Genomic DNA, 24,253 nt, shown 5'->3' with positions numbered 1-24,253 from the left:
CTCTGGAGCAATTGGCCTTGTCTCCGGCTCCTTGGTATTTTTGGTCTCTGGGGGTGGGCCCTCTTTCTCCTTCTTGTTGGACTATAAATGGAGGAGAAAAAATATATATACGTATATTTATAGATATATACGTTTATAAAAAAGTGTGTGTGTGTGTATATATATATATATATATATATATATATATATATATATATATATATATATATATATATATATATATATATATATATATATATATATATATATACTATATATATGTGTGTGTGTGTGTGTGTGCGTTCTTGTATTTCTATCCTTTTTGAGACATCAACAAGGAAAAGTACCTTTCATATGAGGAGCGGTGAACAAGTTAGGACCAAAATCATGGTCCCAATACGGAAAACCATTGCATCTAATAGAGCCAAATACTAGAGTCTGTGAACATTGCTCCAAAGTCAGGATTTTTTGTTGATTTAATGTGCATACAAAATTAAACATTGACAGGTGCAAAGACAGCAATATACGATAAAGCAAGACGGCAGCTAAAGAAGGATTTCCCTATTCATCCCTGAAAAAACCCGTCAGGTGAACAGCTGATTTCACAACTTCCAGGGCTGACGTTAAGACAACCCGCGTCCCATATGTGACCATAGGATGAACAAATACACTACGGTACTAAGACTATAGTGGCCCTTTAACAGTTAGCTTCTACAGCTGGGTTGGCCAAAGTGCGGCACAGGGGCCATCTGTGGTCTGTGACTCGTTTGTCATTGGCCTTAAGCATATTACAAAAAACAAAAAATAGAGATCTCATTAGCACGCCTGGTGGTGAAATCTATCAAAATTAGGGTGGTCCCAAAAAGGAGGGATTTTTTTCAAATTGACTGTGTGTCGGTTTTAAAAGTGCTCCCCCTCTGGCCAACATGTGTAATAACAAGTGTGTGTAAGACATTGAAATACGTCCCTTTGGCCAAAATGAATTAAAAAAAGAAAAAAATAATATATATATAGAGACATACTGTCATAACTAAAGATTAGAAACAAATTACAAACAAAAAATTCAAAAAAATTTTTTTTTTTCCAAAAAGTTTACATTTTTAAATCTGGATAGTTCGTATATATTATTAATGTTGTAAAAACAAATCTTTATATATCTAGAAAGAGTGGTCCTAAAGAGGTAGGCATTTTTCAGAGGTCTCAAGAAGGTAAGAAATACAAGAATGTGTGTGTGCGTGCGTGCGTGCGTGCGTGTGTGTGTGTATCCTGTTTAAGCAATAAATCTTTGTCAAATATTTAGCTGGCTTACTTTTAGTGAAGGCCAAATATGAAAAGGAATCTTCTTTTGCAGAATGACCAAGAGGAAACCTCCCTTCTCCTTGTACTGGAGTCGACTACAGGAGGCCTCTATTTCCTCCTGTAAGTAGCACGACCACTGGCGCTCATCTGAAAACAAAGAGGAGTCACTTTCTTTTCCTACTCAAGTTTTGTTTGTGTTGCCTAAAAGACAACGTTACCTGGGAAGCGCACATGGCAGTGAGTATCGGTAAAGGTTGTGTTGACATCCTCGATCCTTTGCACACTTTCACCACAGCGCAGCTTGATGATCACTTCACTGGCGTTTTGTTTCCAGTCCACAAACACATCTAGAAAACACAATCACAACAAACGTATTTAGGGTTTGGTACTGAATTTGATACTTTTATAGGCAACGACCAAATACCGTCGGTACTACCGGGTGTTGAATAATGTAAAATCAAAAGGTGCCATATTTTGATACCTTTGTTGCGCGTCATGTGTGGTTGTAGACTTAACACCGGCTTAAGGAAACAATCATTCAAGGAGCACTCAGGGCGGACTCAGCCAAACTCCCTTTAAGTAGTGTTGCCATTTTCAACACCAACATGATAGGCTCCAGCACCCCCCGCGACCCCGAAAGGGAGAAAACGGTAATAAATGGATGGATGGAACATACTAAGTATACTTGGTAGAAAGTGCTCGATAGTAAGTAAAGTAAGGCTCCACCCTTCCAAAATGCGCTATCTTAATGCTAATTTACATTAGATTTGCCATAGACGGGCTCTACTATCCGCATTAGCGATTTTACATGGCGTTTTAAACAACTGTAAATTTGGTAATAAAAACATCAACTAAGATGAATGTTACAATCAAACAGTATTGTACTGCATTGGTTCACATGTGAACGGTACACATCCCTAAACATATTATACCAATCCACTTTATTTATATAGCACATTTACACAACAAGAATGTTTCCAAAGTGCTGCACAGCCATGTTAAAAACAATATTAAAAACAATATTATGCTACACCAATGACTGAATAAAAACAAAAAATAAATGAATAGAAAACCAATATAAAAAACAATATAAAAAATAAATATGATTATGATATTACACATTCTGGTACCCACAGACAATCGTAATACGGACAAACAACTTGAAAACACGCACACACAGCTCTGATTACACACACACACACATTCATTGCGATACAGAGACACACATTAGTACACAAACACGTGAATTGGATTACAGACGCACAGATTGAGATAAGTATTTGCAAATAATTTTGCTACAATAATACTTCCATTGAAGTGTAGTTATCAATTTAAAATGGCAATACTAACCGCAGGGCTCGAATTTAACCACGGCAACCGCGGCAAGGGCTGCGACCGCCCTTGTGACTTGCCGTAATGCCCTAAAAAATTGACAAAGCATTGATGGCAAGAACATGCCATGACCGCCCTTGACTTTTTACTTGTTAATGGACTAGGGATGTAATGATGAACGGTATAAAGATAAACCGCGGTAAAATTCCAGAAGGTTAATAATACGGTTTACATTTTTAATTACAGAAAATATGTAATTTATTAATGCATTTTAGGTACCTGCTTACTTCCTGAATACTGAAGCGCCGTAGCATCTGCGCATGCGCACTAGAGCCGTTCGGCTGGGGAAATATGGCTGCGACTTCATGGAATTTGTTTCCTCCGAGCTAGGGGAGCCAATCGCTTCGTTTCAAAAAATATTTGATGTTGCAGTTTCATTTTGAACGTGCAGCGAGCGTCTTTCCGTCATCTGCTGGGACTGAGAATTACCACGAAGCAGGCTGTGTCGGGAACGTTGCCACAACTTGTTTATAAAGTCTGTAGTTTGTTCACTGGGATGGTCACTCGTCCTTTAATTCAACTGCTAACTTTGTTAATGTTCTAATAACATCAATACTACCTCAAATGTTTTGTCATTTCATCGAATTGAACGCTGGCTGAGTTGTCGGTGAGGCCCAAAGATTGCGTGTTAAATGTGAGAGGTATCACTCTTTATTTTTGTAGCCAAACTGTTGCACTGAAGTACATGGTTGTTGTTGAAGAACAAAGCTTGTTTGTTTAACTTTATCGTCATTAGCCAAACTGCTTCATGATTTATATTGATATCAAAAAGTAAAAGCCATGTTTTTTTTACATTACTTGTGGTTTTTTTCATTCCACAAAGTAATTACTTTAATAACCATTAATGTGACATAGCATTTTGTTAATGTTTTATGGTATATAATTAATTCCTATACGACTGATTTCTGCTCAAACTCTCAATGGATCTGTCCATATACAGCATGGACATGTACACACGTAAGTACACGTATGTACCGTATTTTCCGGATTATAAGGCGCACCTTCAATGAATGGCCTATTTTAAAACGTTGTTCATATATAAGGCGCACCGCATTATAAGGCGCATAGAATAGACGCTACAGTAGAGGCTGGGGTTATGTTATGCATCCCATAGTTGCGAGACCTGTTGTGGCTCAATATTGGTCAATACGGTACATAACTTAAAAAATACCTCTCTCTATGAAAATTTAAAAATAGAGATAAAACAGTGTTTCCCACACATTCATTTATTTGTGGCGGCCCGCCACGAAAGAATTACGTCTGCCACAAATAAAATAAAAAATTAAAAATAAATAAAAAATGTTTTAAAAATAAATAAAATTAAAAAAAAATTATTTTTTTTTGTCCTCTCCTGCTTCTCAGGCAAATCATATAGTTGATGTAGATGCCCATATCGGCTGTTCAGATTTACTTTACAGAAGAGAAGTGTAGGATACTTCTCTTGTTGCCTTATTTGTATTTGACTTTATTAAATGTATTTATAATAGAAACACAACATGTGTATATAACACAGGACAGGGTGCAAAGTCTGCAGGGAGTAGGAAACACATGGTTAAGTGTAGGGAGTAAAACTGATGGCAGTCTAAAGTTCAAGATTTTTGGAGCTCTTTGTTCAGTGGATCAGATGTTTGATGAAGCTCTGTGTCTATCTATCACCACTACTGTTTTCTGTTTATTTGTTACTGACTGTGGCAGGACACCTCTGCCTCTGTTTCACTTTATGTTGCTGGTAAATAATATGGTTGTAGTAGTAGGCTAAAGTTAAATTATTTAGTATGCACTAATTAAAGAGACAGAGCTTTATGAGACATTTTAGCTTTATTATTTTATAAGATATATTTTTTGTAAGAACCACAATTAATAAATATATTTCAGTGAATAACTTATTGTTCAAATCTGTATATAAATATGTACATAAAGTGTTGTAATTATATTGTAAAACGGATGGATGGATGTCCGTTTAAAACAAAACTGTTATTATTAATTACCGTAGTAAGTATACATTTTTTGAGCCTTTTTTAGAGAAAATCATATCATTGTAGTAAATTATGCAAATTACTCGATGATGTCATGGTGACCACACCCATAGCCACGCCCCCACCGCCACAGGTATCTTGGCAGTTTATGGGAAACACTGTAAAGGCATCATGTAATAAAAAAATATGACACTGATCCTATTAATGAACAAAAACAAATATTTGTCTTTAAATATATAGATCTAGAATCTAGAGCATTTTTATTAGATATTACAAATAACATGATGGCATCGCATTCACACCACAACACTGTTTTACCAAACATAATGAATAACAATGATTAATAATCGTGATTTCAAAATTGATTAAAAAAAATATTATTATTTTGCTCATAACCGTGCAGTCCTATGTGTAAGACTTGACCTCATATATTAACACTATTTTTATCTATATTGACAAAAAGTGCAGTTACGTCTTATGTCAAAAGAGTATATATATACACACATATACCACGGTGCCCTTCCAACTTGCTTTGGTGCCCTAAAATATGTGCCCTCCTTTAAGGCAACACTTGCCTTGACCTTAAAAAGTAAAAATTTGAGGCCTGTAAACATTGTTAGTTTTAACGCACTTATCTTTATTACCGTTCATCGTTACATCCCTAGTAGGTGCTTGATTTTGCTTCATGTTTTGCCAAGGAATTCACTGTTGATATCAGTGCTTTATGGTAACGTGTCCATTTGTCATCCAGTTCCTTTATTGCTAGTTCAGCTATAAACAAAAAAGAAAGAGAGTCTCTTTTCACCAAAAGGCCATTGTCACATGCGGATTTATTTTCCAACCATAATAGTTTAAGTAAACAGAGGGTCAACCACAGCAACATATATTAACCACATCCTGGGGATGTGTTTTAGTTGTGAAAATATGATCAATATGTAAACACAGCCCAGGGACAACCGACAGTCCCAAAACGCCATTCGCTTTATACCAGTTTGTATTGTAAATCCATACTGCACTACAATATTTGCAACAACAAATGTTATTTTCCTGTTTTAAGCTGAGCCACATTCAAATATCTCAATATTCATTAGTTGCATTACATACTACCTAAGAAATGAACATTTATTTCCTGTTTTCATTTCTTTCACAACTTGTTTAGGAAGCAAACTAACTGGTTTTAAACGACTTCCGCCCTCCGAAATGTATTATTATGGCTCCATTCATTGCTTCAAGGTCAAAACACACTTACCTTTTTAACAGAATTAATATTACAGGAGTACGCTCCACGGCGCCGGTATGATTCAAATTGAACACTTAAGCATCAAAATACTGGCATTCACGCTATTCTAAGTACTAGGACAGTTAAATTTACAAGTACAACAGATATTATTTGCCGTTTCTCAAAGTATAAACTCAACTGCTTTGACGCTCAAACAAGTAGCCAGGCCCAGTCTAATCAGAGTGGATACAAATAAACAGCCGACCGTGGTGCACCTGCTCGCACTCATTCAGGCCATGCCACTGCACTCGCATGCTCAAGCTGCGCAATCAAAGCAGCAACCGCAGAAAGACACATTTAACCGTCAAACACGCAAACCTTTTAAATGGGGAAAAAAAATTCACAACCCACGCAGCAAAAATCACACAGTGAAACTAAACAAGGCAAATACCATTTATCATAGCGAGCCCAAAGCTGTGGAAGTAGTTCCAAGTGAAATATCATCCCCGACGTACAGCGTCACAACTTTAGAGAACGTATGTGTGCTGCTGCTCGTATTTAGTCTGCGCACTAAACTTAAGAGCCTTGACTTTCACTCAGCTCCCTCTCCCTCTAAATGTCAGGACCAACACAATCCTTTTGAGCTTGTTGCAGTTCCTTGTGTTACAGCAGCTTTCCTGCCATGCACTCATAAAGCAACACACACACACAAACAGCAAATGGAAAAAAAAATTCTGATGCGGGTCCACTAAAACTGTGTTTCCCCTTAGAGCTTTGAGGGCATGGAGTGGGGACATTTGTGACATCAACTCGCTCCTTTGCAGTTATATATGATCAGATGCTGGTCAGATGAGACCAAAATAGAACTCTATGGCATAAATTGGACTCTATGGGGTTTGGTTGCAGAGGAATGCTCAATGTGGTAATACAACATTTCAAAAAATATTTAAAATGATCTACAAAGTCAATACAAACCGAATGATCACTAAAATTAAGACTTGTCATTTAACCCTTTGGGTAGTTTTGACGTAATTATCCGCCTGTAAAATCAGTCCAGCTGATAACATTGAAAATTATAATTTTAATATTTAATTTATATAGTGACCCCGCCATATTGTTTTTTTGTCTGATTGTGATCAAAAATGTTATCATTCAATGATTTTGAAGTACCATTATCAGCATTGAAATGGCCGATATTGCCCCTATAACTACTTGGTTGTACATCGCCTAAAACTAATGCTTATAAGGGCGTATAACATTTTTAACAGAAGTGTTGATATAACCATGTTACAAAATAAACTTACCAGATATTAACAGTAAATTAACAGGTAGATTAGTAAGGTTTGGAAATTACTGGATGTTGCCGCATACATCAACAGCAAAATTAAGAGCCTTGGTAACCCATTTTGAAATGGTTCTATTACCACTTGTATGCCAATTAATAGATTGTGATGTATAAAGGAGGCTGCAATATATATTGCAATGTATATTTTAAGCTGTATCTCCCATCCCTATGTCTAACGTGTAGTAAGCTTGTTCTAACCTAGAATGCAAATATATACCGTATTTTCCGGACTATAAGCCGCTACTTTTTTCCAACACTTTGAACCCTGCCCTGCGGCTTCTAAAACGCTGCGGCTAATTTATGGATTTTTCTTTGCTGATAGCCATTTTGTTTTGTATTCAACAAATAGTTTTCATATTACACCGACAGACACTGAAAAGGTGTGTTATTGTTTATGCTATGGCGCCATTTTTTGGGATAAGATTGCTTACTACAGGCGGTGGGAGATGAAAATGTACTTCCCGTTTCATGCCTTGAACGGGAAGTAAGACCATCCATAGCAATTCTGCTCGCAATGATTTTCATTTATCACTCCAAGCAACATTTGTAAGTTTTACAATAGAACTAAAACAATTCATACTTACTAAACTGTCCCAAGTGTAATGGCTGTGCATATTTGTACATGCTATCGTAATGTAATCAAGCTTGCATTTTTAGCGTTAGCGAATATGCTAACACGTTTACAAGTGTATGTGTTAGTATTAATAACTTATAATCACATTCTATTTGTATAGTTTCAGTTAAGTAAATTAACCAAAACGTCAGTGTAGAGTTATTAAGTCTGTTTAGCTGATTGGAGAGCAAACTTCCGCAGCTAGTGGGTCCATCATGAAGACTTCTATTTTGTTTGATAAGCCATTTTACTGCCTTGTGACAGGCGCCGTTTGCAAACAATTAAGGTATGTAAACAAACATTTATACAATATTTCGTACCTGTATGTATCTGCAGCTTATTCTGCAGTTCTGTGCGGTAAATATATGTAAAAATATTTTTTTCTTCTTAAATTTGGTGGGTACGGCTTAAATACTGGTGCGCTCCATAGCCCAGAAAATACAGTAATTGAAAAAGGATGTACAAATTCATAAAATAAGATAAATGTAGTCAAATATTTATTGTAATATTTACCAAAAGCCAGACAAAGGTAAAGTTACAATTTAACAACAAATAATTTGTCCCATTATGATTAAAAAGCTATTGTCCACCTTAAAAAAAGATGAATAAATCATCCTTCCCCCCTCTTCCCTTGCAAACAAACTACCATTCATGCTTTGACTGAATACGAGCTTGTTTCCACAAAGAGGATGGTGGTGTCATGTTTACTTAAGCTTTGAAACTCACTGACTCACTGCGCCAAAGGTGCTTACAAATAATAATGTGACACAATAACTAAATCAGGCTGACCATTTTTATCATAAATCTGGGTTTACTTGACCTATTTGCGCAATTTCATATGCTTGTGAGCAGTTTAAAGTTTGCATTTTCGACATAAATGTTGAAATGTAGCATCTGTGCGGCTGCGTCATCATTATGCTGAGCCTGCATCTTCTGTGTCTGCAAGGTCAAAGACTCCTCGGAGTTAATGAATGTGATCACTCGACCGTGAACGACACAAGAGTGCAGAAGTGTAAACGCAACACCACGTAGAAGCAGCAATGACATGTCCATGTGTAAGATGAATAAAGCTTTTTGTTTACTGAAAGGACAATGTGTATACCTGCTGTATAGAAAATGTATGCTCAAATGATTTATATTGAGCTCTGGCTAGGGATGGGTAACGTATTTGGTATTTTAATCAAGTTCTGATTAAGGAAAAATCTGATTGGTTTTTGATGCCAATGTTGCTGATAACTATATCGCGATATACGTATTTATATTGATCGATATCAATAATTATTTATACTTTTTATGACCTTTTTAGCCTGCCAATAAATACAGTACAACAATGTCCAACTTCCCGAGGGTGCTATTTATCAGTGGAGAGTGTGTCTGAGAGCCAGGTATAATGAGCACGGCGAAGGTGATAAAATAATTCAAATAAATGTAAAGTTAATTGCAGATTTGAGACACTAGATAGCAATAGTGTATACGCTATTACCGTATTTTTCGGACTGTAAGTGGCATTTTTTCCATAGTTTGGCCGATGGTGCGACTTATACTCAGGAGCGACTTATGTGTGAAATTATTAACACATTACCGTAAAATATCAAATAATATTATTTAGCTCATTCACGTAAGAGACTAGACGTATAAGATTTCATGGGATTTAGCGATTAGGAGTGACAGATTGTTTGGTAAACGTATAGCATGTTCTATATGTTATAGTTATTTGAATGACTCTTACCATAATATGTGACCTGTGCTGGCAAAATGAGCCACAATGAGGACATTTTAAAAACTGAGTTATTGTTATTTACACATTCTCCATCTGAAGACCTTCAAAATGATATATGGTTTGTTGGAATCGGACAGAAAATGACCGAGTTACATCCGATTGAAGTCGACCAAGTTTGAGGGTCCGTTTTGAGAAAAAACAGCTTAAAGTTTACTGTTCCAGAACAGAATGTTCCAAAACAAAACTCCATAGCAACCATACCTTAAAAGTCCTTGTAGCAACACCAAAATTGGTACAATTAAAGTCAAATCCCATGTCTAAAGGAAAAATCTATATTCAACTCTATTGAAAACGGTTATGTACAAAAATTTCAACACTGTTATGTCACAGTTTTTTTGTTCACTGGTCAGTTTGTCAGCTGGTCAGCTGTCCGTAATATTCCTGACCAGCAGCACTAAGAAGATTCGCCGACTGCAGTGAATTTAGCGCACTTGCAACCGCCTGTGTACCCTCTCCACCTTCTAAATCCATTACGGAATGTAAAACAGTCTAACTTATCCACAAAAATAATAATTAAATGTTCGAAAATCACCTTTTTTCATCAAATATTCCGCTCGAATTACTGTGTTGTTTTTCATCAGGGCGCTGCCATGATACCACAATGCACCGCGCGGGGTGATTCAACCAATGAGGGTATGCCTCACAGCGACCGGTGTTCCGGTTAGCAACAAGCCGGATTTGTTTACGTCGGAACAGGTTTAAAAACTCGAATTATATTGGTTCAGAATGGCGTCATCGGGAATTCCATGCTCATTTTTAGAAAGTACGTAAACTTGGCGTCACAATGATACCAAATACGGCTAGGGGGATTCCCCCTTATTGCCGCGAGTGAGCGTTGAAAACACTTGATTTTCTCAAGGAATTTTAACACAAATGACTAATTTCTGAAGACATACCTCGTACAAAACCTTCAAATAAAGGTGATTTAAGATGTTTTCTTGCTATTTCGATGATTGGGATTGCTAGATTGTGGCTCTATGGACTCATTTTTGTGAAAATCTCAATTTCAACCAAGATACATTTTTTTCACTGTAGGTCAAAATTAGCCTGTGCGTATTCCGACTCATTTTGCCAGCACGGGTCACAAATGTTACGTTAACATACCAGGCACGTTCTCAGTTGGTTATTTATGCCTCTTATAACGTACACTTATTCAGCCTGTTCACTATTCTTTATTTATTTTAAATTGCCTTTCAAATGTCTATTCTTGGTGTTGGGTTTTATCAAATAAATTTCCCCAAAAAATTCGACTTATACTCCAGTGCAACTTATATGTTTTTTCCTTCTTTATTATGCATTTTCGGCCGGTGCGACTTATACTCCGGAGCAACCTATAGTCCGAAAAATACGGTAAACACTACACAACTTATTAAACTGACACAATGGAAGTGTCAGGATGTTGCCACACTATCTGCATTAAAACCAACAAAACTAAAAAACAGTTTCTTATTGAGTTGATATATCAAGATATCACAATTTCTCTTCTCACTCCATGAAGTGAATCCACAGCAAGACAGCGCAACCCCACCCGTGTTGTGAAAGTAGCGTATGTGTGTATGTGCAGTGTGTTGGGTAAGTGACGTCAGTAAGCGAGCTGTAGCATGCAGCTGTAGTGGTGGTGACTGTGTCCGGTTTTGTCCTACAGAAATAAGAATAAAGTGATTAAATTGTCACGAATCGGCGGCCTCATCAGTCCGACACGAAAGCGGAGCTTTGTAGACCCATTGTCAGCTAAAGTAAAACATTGGCCCTGGATGGAAGGTCTCCCATGCGCTCCTCGACTACTGTCTGGAACTGGGAGCCGAACAGCAGGGAAGGTGTATTTGATACTGTTACGTGATTGGCTGTTAGCGTGTCCCTCACATTGCTCGGTGACACTTCCTGTTTCCGGTGTCCCCAAAGCGCGAGTGATCTCATGAAACGAATCTTGCTTCATGATTTCTGGTTTCTTCTGGCCAAAAAAATGCTATATTTATATTGAATATTTTATATTCCATCTATCCATTTTCTACCGCTTGTCTCTTTTGGGGTCACGGAGGGTGCTGGAGCCTATCTCAGCTGCATTCGGGCGGAAGGCGGGGTACACCCTGGACAAGTCGCCACCTCATCGCAGGGCCAACACAGATAGACAGACAACATTCACACTCACAATCACACACTAGGGCCAATTTAGTGTTGCCAATCAACCTATCCCCAGGTGCATGTTTTTGGAGGTGGGAGGAAGCCGGAGTACCCGGAGGGAACCCACGCAGTCACGGGGAGAACATGCAAACTCCACACAAAAAGATCCCGAGCCCGGGATTGAACTCAGGACTACTCAGGACCTTCATGCACTATATTGTGCATTTTATATTGATATTGTATAAGTGTCTATTGCAATATATTTTGATATTGTATTATCGGCCCAGCCCTACTTGGTAATGTTGCAATTTTCCATACCAACAAAGCAAGTATGCTTGAAAGAAGGCGCTTCAAAGTAAGGCTCCACTTTTTACGCTAGCGCGATGCAATGCCTGAGTCTTTTTTATAGGGGTTTTAATCACCTCCAAATTTAGTAATCAAAACTAACAATCAACCATTTGGTGTAATAAGTACAATACAGTAAAACACTTTGTAGGGTTAAGCAAAAGAAAAGAATGGCACATTCAACTTGATGCCAAGAAACAATTTCCTGGTACAGCAACACACCCTGAACAAACTGAAATAAATAGAAACTTGCCAATGATACTCAGTAATGTAAGAAAACAAGATATAGTGGAACCTCAATCTACAAACTTAATTGGCTCTTGAACATGGTTCGCAGACCGAAACGTTCGTATAGTGAAACAGTTTCCCATAAGAAACAATGTAAACATGAATAAATGGTCCTAGCCATGACAAAAGTCCCTATTTTATATTAACAAATGCACACTTTGAAGACAGTATAATATATACCGTATTTTTCGGACTATAAGTCGCAGTTTTTTTCATAGTTTGGCCAGGGGTGCGACTTTTACTCCGGAGCAACTTATGTGTGAAATGATTAACACATTACCGTAAAATATCAAATAATATTATTTAGCTCATTCACGTAAGAGACTAGACGTATAAGATTTCATGGGATTTAGCGATTAGGAGTGACAGATTGTTTGGTAAACGTATAGCATGTTCTATATGTTATAGTTTTTTGAATGACTCTTACTATAATATGTTACGTTAACATACCAGGCACGTTCTCAGTTGGTTATTTAAGCGTCATATAACGTACACTTATTCAGCCTGTTGTTCACTATTCTTTATTTATTTTAAATAGCCTTTCAAATGTCTATTCTTGGTGTTGGGTTTTATCGGGGTCATACTTATTAACAAGAAAACCAAAGTAGTTCCACACGCCAGATCTGAATGATGGTGGAGGACGATTTCAGATATATTTGAGGCACTAGATATGTTGCAACGAGCTATAAAAGCTATAGAAGCTACATCCGAACTATAGCAGCTTGTTTTGGTCTGAATGAATGTGAGAGGTGCAGCTTAGTGGATCTACTGAGCTTTCAGCACAGAGTGCATAGTCAGTTGATAAAACCGAACCAAGAACATTGTATCGAACGGTTAATACACATACATGTATTGTTGCAGCCCTAATACCACATGTACACACACTAAAGTACTGAAAATTAGTAACAACGAGTAAAATATAGTCTGAAAATGACATAATCACTGCGATAACGGACCCTGCTCGCAGTTCTGTTAGGTACTCATCTGGACTGTGGAAGGGCACACATGTTTGTATGTCAGAAACTCACATTTGGGCCTTATGTTTTATTGTTTTGTTTTTAATGTTTTGTATTGCGTTTTTATGTGTGTACTGGATAGAATAGAATAGAATGGACTTTTTTGTCATTATATTTACATATAACGAGATTAAGGACTCCAATTTAAGGTGCAGTAGTGGAAACAAATATGGAATACAAATAAATCACACAAGAAGTAATAAAGATAAAAAATAAGAATTGAAATAAACAGACTACTATCCAATAAAAACAATAAGCAATCATAAGGTCTGCAATAAAGATAGATGATGATGATGATGATGAATATAGAAATTTGCAAAGTGTCGGTTCAAATGTCAAAGGTACCTATTCCTAACTCTAGCTTCTTAAAATGAGATATTAATCCAAAATAATTAACCTGACCTTCTGGTTGGGCAGGGGTGGACCCTTAAATTGGCTCATTAACCAAAAGTGTTTTAATATCATATTATCTCAAAGCTACTTTCACCAAGAATATGAATTATTGTGGTACTATTACTACTTTATTTAGTTATGACTAAGCAGGACAGACTACAATATAACTGAATTATAGGGATGTCCGATAATGGCTTTTTTGCCAGATATCCGATATTCCGATATTGTCCAACTCTTAATTACCGATACCGATATCAACCGATACCGATATCAACCGATATATACAGTCGTGGAATTAACACATTATTACGCCTAATTTGGACAACCAGGTATGGTGAAGATAAGGTCCTTTTTAAAAAATTTTATAAAATAAGATAAATAAATTAAAAACATTTTCTTGAATAAAAAAGAAAGTAAACAATATAAAAACAGTTACATAGAAACTAGTAATTAATGAAAATGAGTAAAATTAACTGTTAAAGGTCACTACTATTAGTAGACCAGCAGCACGCACAATCATGTGTGCTTACGGACTGTATCCCTTGCAGACTGTATTGATATATATTGATATATAATGTAGGAACCAGAATATTAATAACAGAAAGAAACAACCCTTTTGTGTGAATGAGTGTAAATGGGGGAGGGAGGTTTTTTGGGGTGGTGCACTAATTGTAAGTGTATCTTGTGTTTTTTATGTTGATTTAATAAAAAATAAAAAATAAAAACCGATACCGATCCGATATTACATTTTAAAGCATTTTTCGGCCGATAATATCGGACATCTCTACTGAATTATGACTAGAAAACAAAAAGTGCTTCCTAAGCCTAAACACCAATATTTGTGCACGCACACACACACTAGGTAAAAGAAACAAAATGGATTTTACTTGTATCGCGCTTTTCTACCTTCAAGGTACTCAAAGCGCCCATGGTGAATTTTAGTGCACCGTGAATTATAATTAAAGTATGGTTGTTGTTTTTCTACGGAGCCCTTAAAGGGACATGGGAATTTTTTTTTTTAGACATGTATCTCGTGCGCACGAGAAAGTATCTCGTGGCCACGAGAAACTTTTTATTAAAAAAAAAAAAAAATTAAAATAAAATTAATATTTTTTTATTTTTTAATAATAAGTTTCTCGTGCGCACGAGAAAGCATTGGATGTGTGCGCATGGTTTGAGGTGTGTGTTAAAATGGCAGTTTAGGAGTTAATTTGGCTGTATTTCCAACTAGGACTTTCCCCCATGTGTGTTGTGGCAAAATGTGAATGCTTGATTAGTAGGTGTGAGACAAACACTTTATCTTCCTGGTTATTGTAACGCTACGTGTTTGACATTATTTAATCATGCCCGGGAAAGGACAGTATTCCTCTTCTGTGGCTGTGGGGGGTGGGCGTGGCTTGCAGACCTGCTGCGAAGCGGGGTGTGCCAGTTAGTCCCATGTTGATGTGATAAAACTTCTTTCTTGTTTGGAGGATACACACACAATTGTAACCGTTATTTCTTCCTGCACATAATAAATATGTACAACGTGTTTGGATGTATTCATTTATGTAAAATTGTCATTAAATGTAATATTGCCTGACAAAAAGTGATTCAACGTAATATTTTGATATTTACACATCGCATATTTACACACGCGCATCTGACTAGAATACCCTTATGTGCATTACATATATCAACATCAAGTACCTACTGTACTGTTTACTTGTTGAAATACCCTTTTTAGAACAAATATCTACCCAAATGGCCACTTTGTTGCTGCCAAAATTGTATTTCTAGTAATATTTTGACACATCTTATCTATGTGCAAGATTACATTTAATGACAATTAAAACTTTTTATATAAAAAAAATAGATAAATAAATTTTTTTTTTTTTTTTTAATGAAAAGTTTCTCGTGCGCACGAGATACATGTCTAAAAAAAAAAATTCCCATGTCCCTTTAGGGGCTCCGTATTTTTCTAATAATTTGTCCTCCATACCTTTTTTGACCTCTGCAAGGACTCCATCCACTCCTGCAGCAGCGGCAGCTTTCTTGGCCTCTCTGGACTCCTGGTTAGCTCTGTCCTTCTGCTTCTTCTTGTTGGTACTGGAGGAGGACAGCTCTGACCTGTGGTCGCCGCCTCCCCTCTGCTGATGCTGAGCCCCGCCGCGGCGGTTCGCCGTCCCAGAGCCACCACCGCCGGAGGACATCTTCAGACACTTGGCGCTTAGTGGCCGCCCGTCGCTGGAATCGCTACCGCTGCCGCTGCTGGAGTCTGGATCTGAGCTGTGCCGCTTCCTGCCTGGCCCAGCTATCTTGGCGATGACACTGGTCTGAAGTCGCCCAGAACAGAATCGGGAATGGTGATGGGGGAGAGGGAACCTAGGACAGATGGTAGAGGGACATATAGTAATGCAATAATCGTTGAATGTGCATCATCTCTGCTATGGGACCAAAATATCAATGTCGCTCACACTATACTGTATGTATCCCAGTCTGATACCGCAGTATCAGGTATAGATACTGTTGCAGCATAACTTAAATAAAAAACACCGCAATATTTGGACACACCTTCTCATTCAATGCGTTTTCTTTATTTTCATGACTATTTACATTGTAGATTGTCACTGAAGGCATCAAAACTAAAAATGAACACATGTGGAGTTATGTACTTAACAAAAAAAGGTGAAATAACTGAAAACATGTTTTACATTCTAGTTTCTTCAAAATAGCCACCCTTTGCTCTGATTACTTTTTTGCACACTCTTTTATCTACAATAATTATTTTTCTACAAAGGAAATCATTTTGAGTGTGTTGTTTTTTTTAAATAAAACTTGGTTAAAATATTTTAATACAAGTACTTTTATAAAATGTTGAGCACATTTAAAAATACCGCGATAGTAATGATAACGGTCATAGTTTTGGTTAACATCCTCTCGGCATGTGTGTAAAGCAGGCCTGGGAAGTTATTTTGACTCGGGGGTCCAAATGTTTGTGTCTGGGGCAAGTATATCTATTTTTAGGAACACTAATACAAAACCTCACAATAAAGTCTGATTGAATGCTAAAAACGTTATGACAGACCGCCTGAAAAAACGGAAAGGAATTATACATTGGTTTTACTTAATGAGACACCCAGAATGTACATGAAAATAAAGAATGTGGGATTTACAATATTAACTATGAAGGATAAAACACTGAATATTGACAACAAATGAACGTCACACCCCCTCTCCATCCACATATTTTACAATCAAGCAAAACGCAACAAAAATGCAACAAACAACAAAATATGAACACGAAGGGTAAAAAAAACCCACCTACAATCTGATACATCACTAAGCTTTCGAACTTTGTTGTAAAAATCTCCTTCCGCATCTGTCTCTGACACCCGCATTTCAGGCTGGCTGCTCTGGAAACACTCTGTGGAAACGCTCCCCACCCACACTGCTTGGTGCCTTGCTGCTGTGACGTAGATTACTATAGAAACTAATTAGATTACCATAGTAGCTAGTATATAATGCACAAGCGCAGATTCCAACCATTGAAATACTTTGTATAGTTACATACATCACTGCACATCATAATGGCAGCTACAGTTTACATCTTAAAGATGTAAAAAAAAATATTTGGGAATGTCCGGCGGGCCAGATTGAAAAGCTTAACGAGCATAATTTGCCGAGGTCTGGGGTAAAGGTTGCAAACTGCCTTTTTTTTTTGTGGGGTCCACTGAATTTGTGGGTCCGTGGGACTCACTATGTTGACAATCTATCAACATCACTGGTCATTCTGCTATGTGTATAAGTAGCATTAAAACCAGTAATGTAATTGCATGTGATGAGATAAATGGTCCCTAGTGTGTGAATGTGAGTGTGAATGTTGTCTGTCTATCTGTGTTGGCCCTGTGATGAGATGGCGACTTGTCCAGGGTGTACCCCGCCTTCCGCCCAATTGTCTCTGAGATAGGCTCCAGCATCCCCGCGACCCGGAAAGGGACAAGCGGTAGAAAATGGATGGATGGATGGATGGATGGAGACGCCAGTGACAGAAATCATGTGTAGCTCAGTACATGGCATGACTATGAACTACCTACTCTGTGCTTAGTGGTTAGAGTGTCCGCCCTGAGATCGGTAGGTTGTGAGTTCAAACCCCAGCCGAGTCATACCAAAGACTATAAAAATGGGACCCATTACCTCCCTGCTTGGCATTTACCGTATTTTTCGGAGTATAAGTCGCTCCGGAGTATAAGTCGTACCGGCCGAAAATGCATAATAAAGAAGGAAAAAAACATATATAAGTCGTACTGGAGTATAAGTCGCATTTTTTGGGGAAATTTATTTCATAAAAGCCAACACCAAGAAAAGACATTTGAAAGGCAATTTAAAATAAATAAAGAATAGTGAACAACAGGCTGAATAAGTGTACGTTATATGAGGCATAAATAACCAACTGAGAACGTGCCTGGTATGTTAACGTAACATATTATGGTAAGAGTCATTCAAATAACTATAACATATATACATGCTATACGTTTACCAAACAATCTGTCACTCCTGATCGCTAAATCCCATGAAATCTTCTTTCTCGTTGTCGCTCCTTGTATGCGCCGCTAGCGTCCTTTCTTTCTGCTGCTAGATCGCCATTTTCTGCTGCATGTTTCACTACGTCCAGGTTGTAATCTGAAGTATATGATTTCCTTTTCGGTGCCATTTTTGTTCAGCCCTTCTCAGTTTTTTTTTAAATGATCCATTTTAATAGCTACGACAGTAGCATATAGCATATAGCAGTTAGCATCCCATGACCCACAATGCACTTCTGCCATGACCCTCCCCCGCCAAATTCTTATTGGTTGACGTGTGTGTGACGATTGCTGACATTTGCTTCGTCTCTTCCGTGAATTAGATAAATAATATTATTTGATATTTTACGGTAATGTGTTAATAATTTCACACATAAATCGCTCCGGAGTATGTCGCACCCCCGGCCAAACTATGAAAGAAACTGCGATTTATAACCCGAAAAATACGGTAATATTACTTGACTATAAAAATCTGTGGGACATCCATCCATCCATTTTTCTACCGCTTGTCCCTTTCGAAGATGTTGAATTTAGTGTTAGGCCTTATGATAGCACTGTGTCCACGTGTGTGAGTGCAAATGTTATTGTGCACATTGAGTGTTAGTCGCAAAATTGTGTTATCTTGGAAATGTCCTATTGCTCCTATTTTTTTTTTCTGTGCTACTATTTTTAAGCTAACCCTGCATCAATGGCGTGACAACAAAAAAAAAAAAAAAAGGAGCCTAACAACCAACGTTCCCTCTAAGGTGCGCGCCTGTGCAATTGCGCACTGCTCAAGCGTCCTCTGCGCACGGCAAATCTATGCCATGCACAAAATCTAATAAAAAAATAAGCGTATAAAAATTTTCGACACACGGACAGAGAAAACAGTTTTCGTCATAATTGTTCAAATATTGTAACGTCTGTCGAGACGCTTTGAGGACATGAATTCCATCCATCACTTTACTGGGCAAAACTCTTTATTGTCGGCCATAAACACATCACCAAAACATTGGTAAAAAAAATGGTATCTAGCAAAAGTGGTCATTTTCTGCAGTACAAACCAGACCAAAAGCAACTTTGTTATATCAACAGCAGCCGCTCGCTCTTTTTCACTTGCGCCAACACATGCACATATGGCACTTAGCCAGTGATGCGTTTACAGCCACACAAAAAGTCGGACAACTCCAACACCGCACATAAAGTGTCATTCCAGGTCGTTACACTATGATTTACCAATCAAATGTGTGCTTATTCTAGTGGCATTTATTAGGAATCTTCATTTATATAATATTAATCATGAAATGCTGTTAGTATATTAAATAAATACTAATAAAAATATTTTTTTTACAAGCGGGAAGTTGCGGGAATGTACACATGATCCCCTGCTTACATCTCATTGTGCAACATGTGAATGTTTTAATGGGAACTAAATGCAATGTCTGAAAGGGGTACAAATTATTTCCAAAGCAGGACCTCCACCCAGACAAACAATACAAGTACACAGTTCATGAAAAATAAAAATTGTTGTTATTGTCATTGTAAGTGGGCCTAAACACTTATATTAGAAATGGAAATGACGGCTGTCATTTGATTATAATAATAAGAGAATGTTGTCTGTCTATCTGTGTTGGCCCTGCGATGAGATGGCGACTTGTCCAGGGTGTTCCCCGCCTTCCGCCCGAATGCAGCTGAGATAGGCTCCAGCACCCCTCGCGACCCCGAAAGGGACAAGCGGTAGAAAATGGCTGGATGGCTGGATGGAGATTGAACTTGTTATTTAGTCAGGTTTGGGAGAGGTGTGCTGCTGGTGTAGCCACAGTGTGCACGTCTGATGTTGCTCACATGGGCTCCACTGAATGCTCAGGGAGATTTTGTGTTTGCTCACACACATGAAAAATTGGAGGGAACATTGCTAACAACATAATTGTTGGATATTACTGTGCCTAAATGCCTGGGCGGTGTTAATTTGCCATACCCAAAAATACAAAGAAATGTTATGTAACTGTTGCCATTATGTTAGCAGCAATTCATTTCAAGGGAAGCAACCAGCGACCGGATCCGACACATTAACAATCGTTAGTAGTTGTGTCACATGTAAATGTAAATAATAATGCATATAGGCTGAATTCAACAACATAACAACTAGTCGCAACCTTTAACGTCATTAGCTCGGGCTGAGCTAAAGCTAGCCAACCATTTTGAACTAGCACAAACCCGGTATAGCTGCGGATAAAAGGCTATTATTGTGTCATATTGGAAAATAAAATAGTGTACTCACTGAAAGAGAAGTATATGAGCAGTGTAATATGTTCTGTGTACACAACAGCCGGTGACTTGTTGTGCGTCCTCCAGCCGGCTGTTAAAGGCTTGTTAGCCGCACCAGGCCGCACTGGAAACCCCGCAGTCAACGGTGCTTCTGGAATATTCTATATCTTTTATCCTGGACCCATGTCGGAAAAGGCGGTTCTTTATCATGTATTCTTTTTTTTTTTGGACCGCAAAAGACAGCAGTTTTAGCTTAGCGGCGCCATTAAGTGGGCCTTTGCAGGATAGAAGTATCACTTTGTTTAGGACAACAAGCAGCTACCCGGGGACGGGCCAGAAGAAGACCAGCCACATCCGGGACGGAGGGAGCACGTGACATGCATCACTTCCGCTTGGTTTATTTCAAAATAATACGCTTGCAATCCAATCCATTCCAATCCACTTTACTTATATAGCACAGGGGTCACCAACCTTTTTGAAAGCAAGAGCTACTTCTTGGGTACTGATTAATGCGAAGGGTTACCATTTTGATACACACTTAAATAAATTGCCAGAAATAGCCAAATTTCCTCAATTTACCTTTAACTCTATGTTATTATTAATAATTAATGATATTTACACTTAATTGAACGGTTTAAAAGAGGAGAAAACACGAAAAAAAATGACAATTAAATTTTGAAACATAGTTTTTCTTCAATTTCGAATCTTTAAAATTCTAAATTCAACCGAAAAAAAGAAGACAAAAACTTTAAAAAATAATTTATGGAACATCATTTGTAATTTTTCCTGATTAAGATTAATTTTAGAATTTTGATGACATGTTTTAAATAGGTTAAAATCCAATCTGCACTTTGTTAGAATATATAACAAATTGGACCAAGCTATATTTCTAACAAAGACAAATCATTATTTGTTCTAGATTTTCCAGAACAAAAATTTTAAAAGAAATTCAAAAGACTTTGAAATAAGATTTAAATTTGATTCTACAGATTTTCTAGATTTGCCAGAATAATTTTTTTGAATTTTAATCATAATAAGTTTGAAGAAATATTTCACAAATATTCTTCGTCGAAAAAACAGAAGATAAAATAAATAATTAAATTACAATTTATTTATTATTCTTTACAATAAAAAAATACATTTACTTGAACATTGATTTAAATTGTCAGGAAAGAAGAGGAAGGAATTTAAAAGGTAAAAAGGTATATGTGTTTAAAAATCCTAAAATCATTTTTAAGGTTGTATTTTTTCTCTAAATTTGTCTTTCTGAAAGTTATAAGAAGCTAAGTAAAAAAATTAATGAATTTATTTAAACAAGTGAAGACCAAGTCTTTAAAATATTTTCTTGGATTTTCAAATTCTATTTGAGTTTTGTCTCTCTTAGAATTAAAAATGTCGGGCAAAGCGAGACCAGATTGCTAGTAAATAAATACAATTTAAAAAATAGAGGCAGCTCACTGGTAAGTGCTGCTATTTGAGCTATTTTTAGAACAGGCCGGCGGGCTACTCATCTGGTCCTTACGGGCTACCTGGTGCCCGCGGGCACCGCGTTGGTGACCCCTGATATAGCACATTTAAACAACGAAAATGTTTCCAAAGTGCACAAGAATATTAAAAACAATATTAAAATGTCCTTAGCTCCACCAATGACTGAATAAAAACAAAAAATAAATCAATATAAAAACAATATAAAAACAATATAAAAATAAATATGATTAAAAACGATTTTAAAGGGTAAAACCAATTAAAACAGTAAATAGAAATTTAAAAAAATTAAAACAATTAAAAATAAAAAGGCTTTGGTTGCGTTTATTTATTTATAGTAGGGATGTCCGATAATGGCTTTTTGCCGATATCCGATATTCCGATATTGTCCAACTCTTAATTACCGATACCGATATCAACCGATACCGATATATACAGTCGTGGAATTAAGACATTATTATGCCTAATTTGGACAACCAGGTACGGTGAAGATAAGGTCCTTTTAAAAAAAAATGAAATAAAATAAAATAAGATAAATAAATTTAAAACATTTTCTTGAATAAAAAAGAAAGTAAAACAATATAAAAACAGTTACACAGAAACTAGTAATTAATGAAAATGAGTACAATTAACTGTTAAAGGTTAGTACTATTAGTTGACCAGCAGCACGCACAATCATGTGTGCTTACGGACTGTATCCCTTGCAGACTGTATTGATATATATTGATATATAATGTAGGAAGCAGAATATTAATAACAGAAAGAAACAACCCTTTTGTGTGAATGAGTGTAAATGGGGGAGGGAGGTTTTTTTTGGCTTGGTGCACTAATTGTAAGTGTATCTTGTGTTTTTTATGTTGATTTAATTAAAAAAAAACACAAAAAAAACGATACGATAATAAAAAAAATGATACCGATAATTTCCGATGTTACATTTTAACGCATATATCGGCCGATAATATCGGCAGGCCGATATTATCGGACATCTCTACTCAAAACAAAAATAAACAAAAGGTAAGTGCCCCTAAGAAAAGGCAGTGAAACTTAGGGGAGGCTATGCAGAACGAAACTAAAACTGAACTAGCTACAAAGTAAAGAAAAACAGAATGCTGGACGACAGCAAAGACTTACTGTGGAGCAAAGACGGCGTCCACAACGTACATCCGAACATGACATGACAATCAACAATGTCCACGCAAAGAAGGATAAAAACAACTGAAATATTCTTTGATTGCTAAAACAAAGTAGATGCGGGAAATATCGCTCAAACGAAGACACGAAACTGCTATAGAAAAATACCAGAAAGAGAAAAAAGCCACCAAAATAGGAGCGCAAGACAAGAACTAAAACACTACACACAGGAAAACAGCAAAAAACTCCAAATAAGTCAGGCCGTGATGTGACAGGTGGTGACAGTACACCTACTTTGAGACAAGAGCTACGACTTTTTACTGTCAACTGAGTTTCGTTTATGAACAACAATAACAATATCAATATCCGATAGCTCAGTTACAGCTCATTTTCATTACCTATTCTGTGTTATATGTGTTTTATGTTGCACCAAGAAAAATTCCTAGTTTGTGAACGCGTTGTCAAACAATGGCAATAAAAACTATTCTGATTCTGATTCTGATTAGTGATTTCTGCTGGTGGCGTGCCTCTGGATTTTTTTAACGCAAAAAATGTGCCTCGGCTCAAAAAAGGTTGAAAAACACTGCTCTAGTCAATCAATCAATCAATGTTTATTTATATAGCCCTAAATCACAAGTGTCTCAAAGGGCTGTGGGACAGGCAAAAGTTAAGTCGGAATAAATGCAGTCGTTTATAAATGATGTACTATTTCTCTGCGACCCGGTAGCAAATGCGTCACGGACCGGTGGTTGGTGATTACTGATGTACAGTACAGGAACGCTGTATTAGGATCAATTAAGACTAAAGATAAAGCTACACACCTGAAATTGTCCGACCCCCTAGCCCGGGGGTCGGCAACCCGCGGCTCTTTAGCGCCGCCCTAGTGGCTCTCTGGAGATTTTTCAAAAATGTATGAAGAATGGAAAAAGATGAGGGGAAAAAAAAATCAATTTTTTTGTTTTAGTATGGTTTCTGTAGGAGGACAAACATGACACAAACCTCCGTAATTGTTATAAATCACACTGTTTATATTAAATATGCTTCACTGATTCAAGTATTTTG

At 37.1% G+C, this 24,253-nt stretch overlaps 1 protein-coding gene across 1 annotated transcript in view; it reads right to left on the bottom strand.

The window, feature by feature from the left end:
* The window catches only part of LOC133654314 (ubiquitin carboxyl-terminal hydrolase 19-like), a 47,842-nt gene extending 26,874 nt beyond the window's left edge, over nucleotides 1-20,968 (bottom strand). The window contains 5 exon segments of the mRNA XM_062054612.1: nucleotides 1-81; nucleotides 1,289-1,425; nucleotides 1,497-1,625; nucleotides 15,748-16,130; nucleotides 20,589-20,968. The exon segment at nucleotides 1-81 is cut by the window's left edge and continues 459 nt beyond it. Coding sequence (XP_061910596.1) covers nucleotides 1-81; nucleotides 1,289-1,425; nucleotides 1,497-1,625; nucleotides 15,748-15,958 — 558 coding nt within the window. The 5' untranslated portion in view covers nucleotides 15,959-16,130; nucleotides 20,589-20,968.
* Between the last annotated feature and the right edge of the window lie 3,285 nt (nucleotides 20,969-24,253).

The sequence above is a fragment of the Entelurus aequoreus genome, linkage group LG07 (assembly GCF_033978785.1).
Source record: "Entelurus aequoreus isolate RoL-2023_Sb linkage group LG07, RoL_Eaeq_v1.1, whole genome shotgun sequence".
Lineage (NCBI taxonomy): Eukaryota > Metazoa > Chordata > Actinopteri > Syngnathiformes > Syngnathidae > Entelurus > Entelurus aequoreus.
The sequence above is the reverse complement of the archived record's forward strand: the minus strand, read 5'-3'. Positions and strand labels throughout refer to the sequence as shown.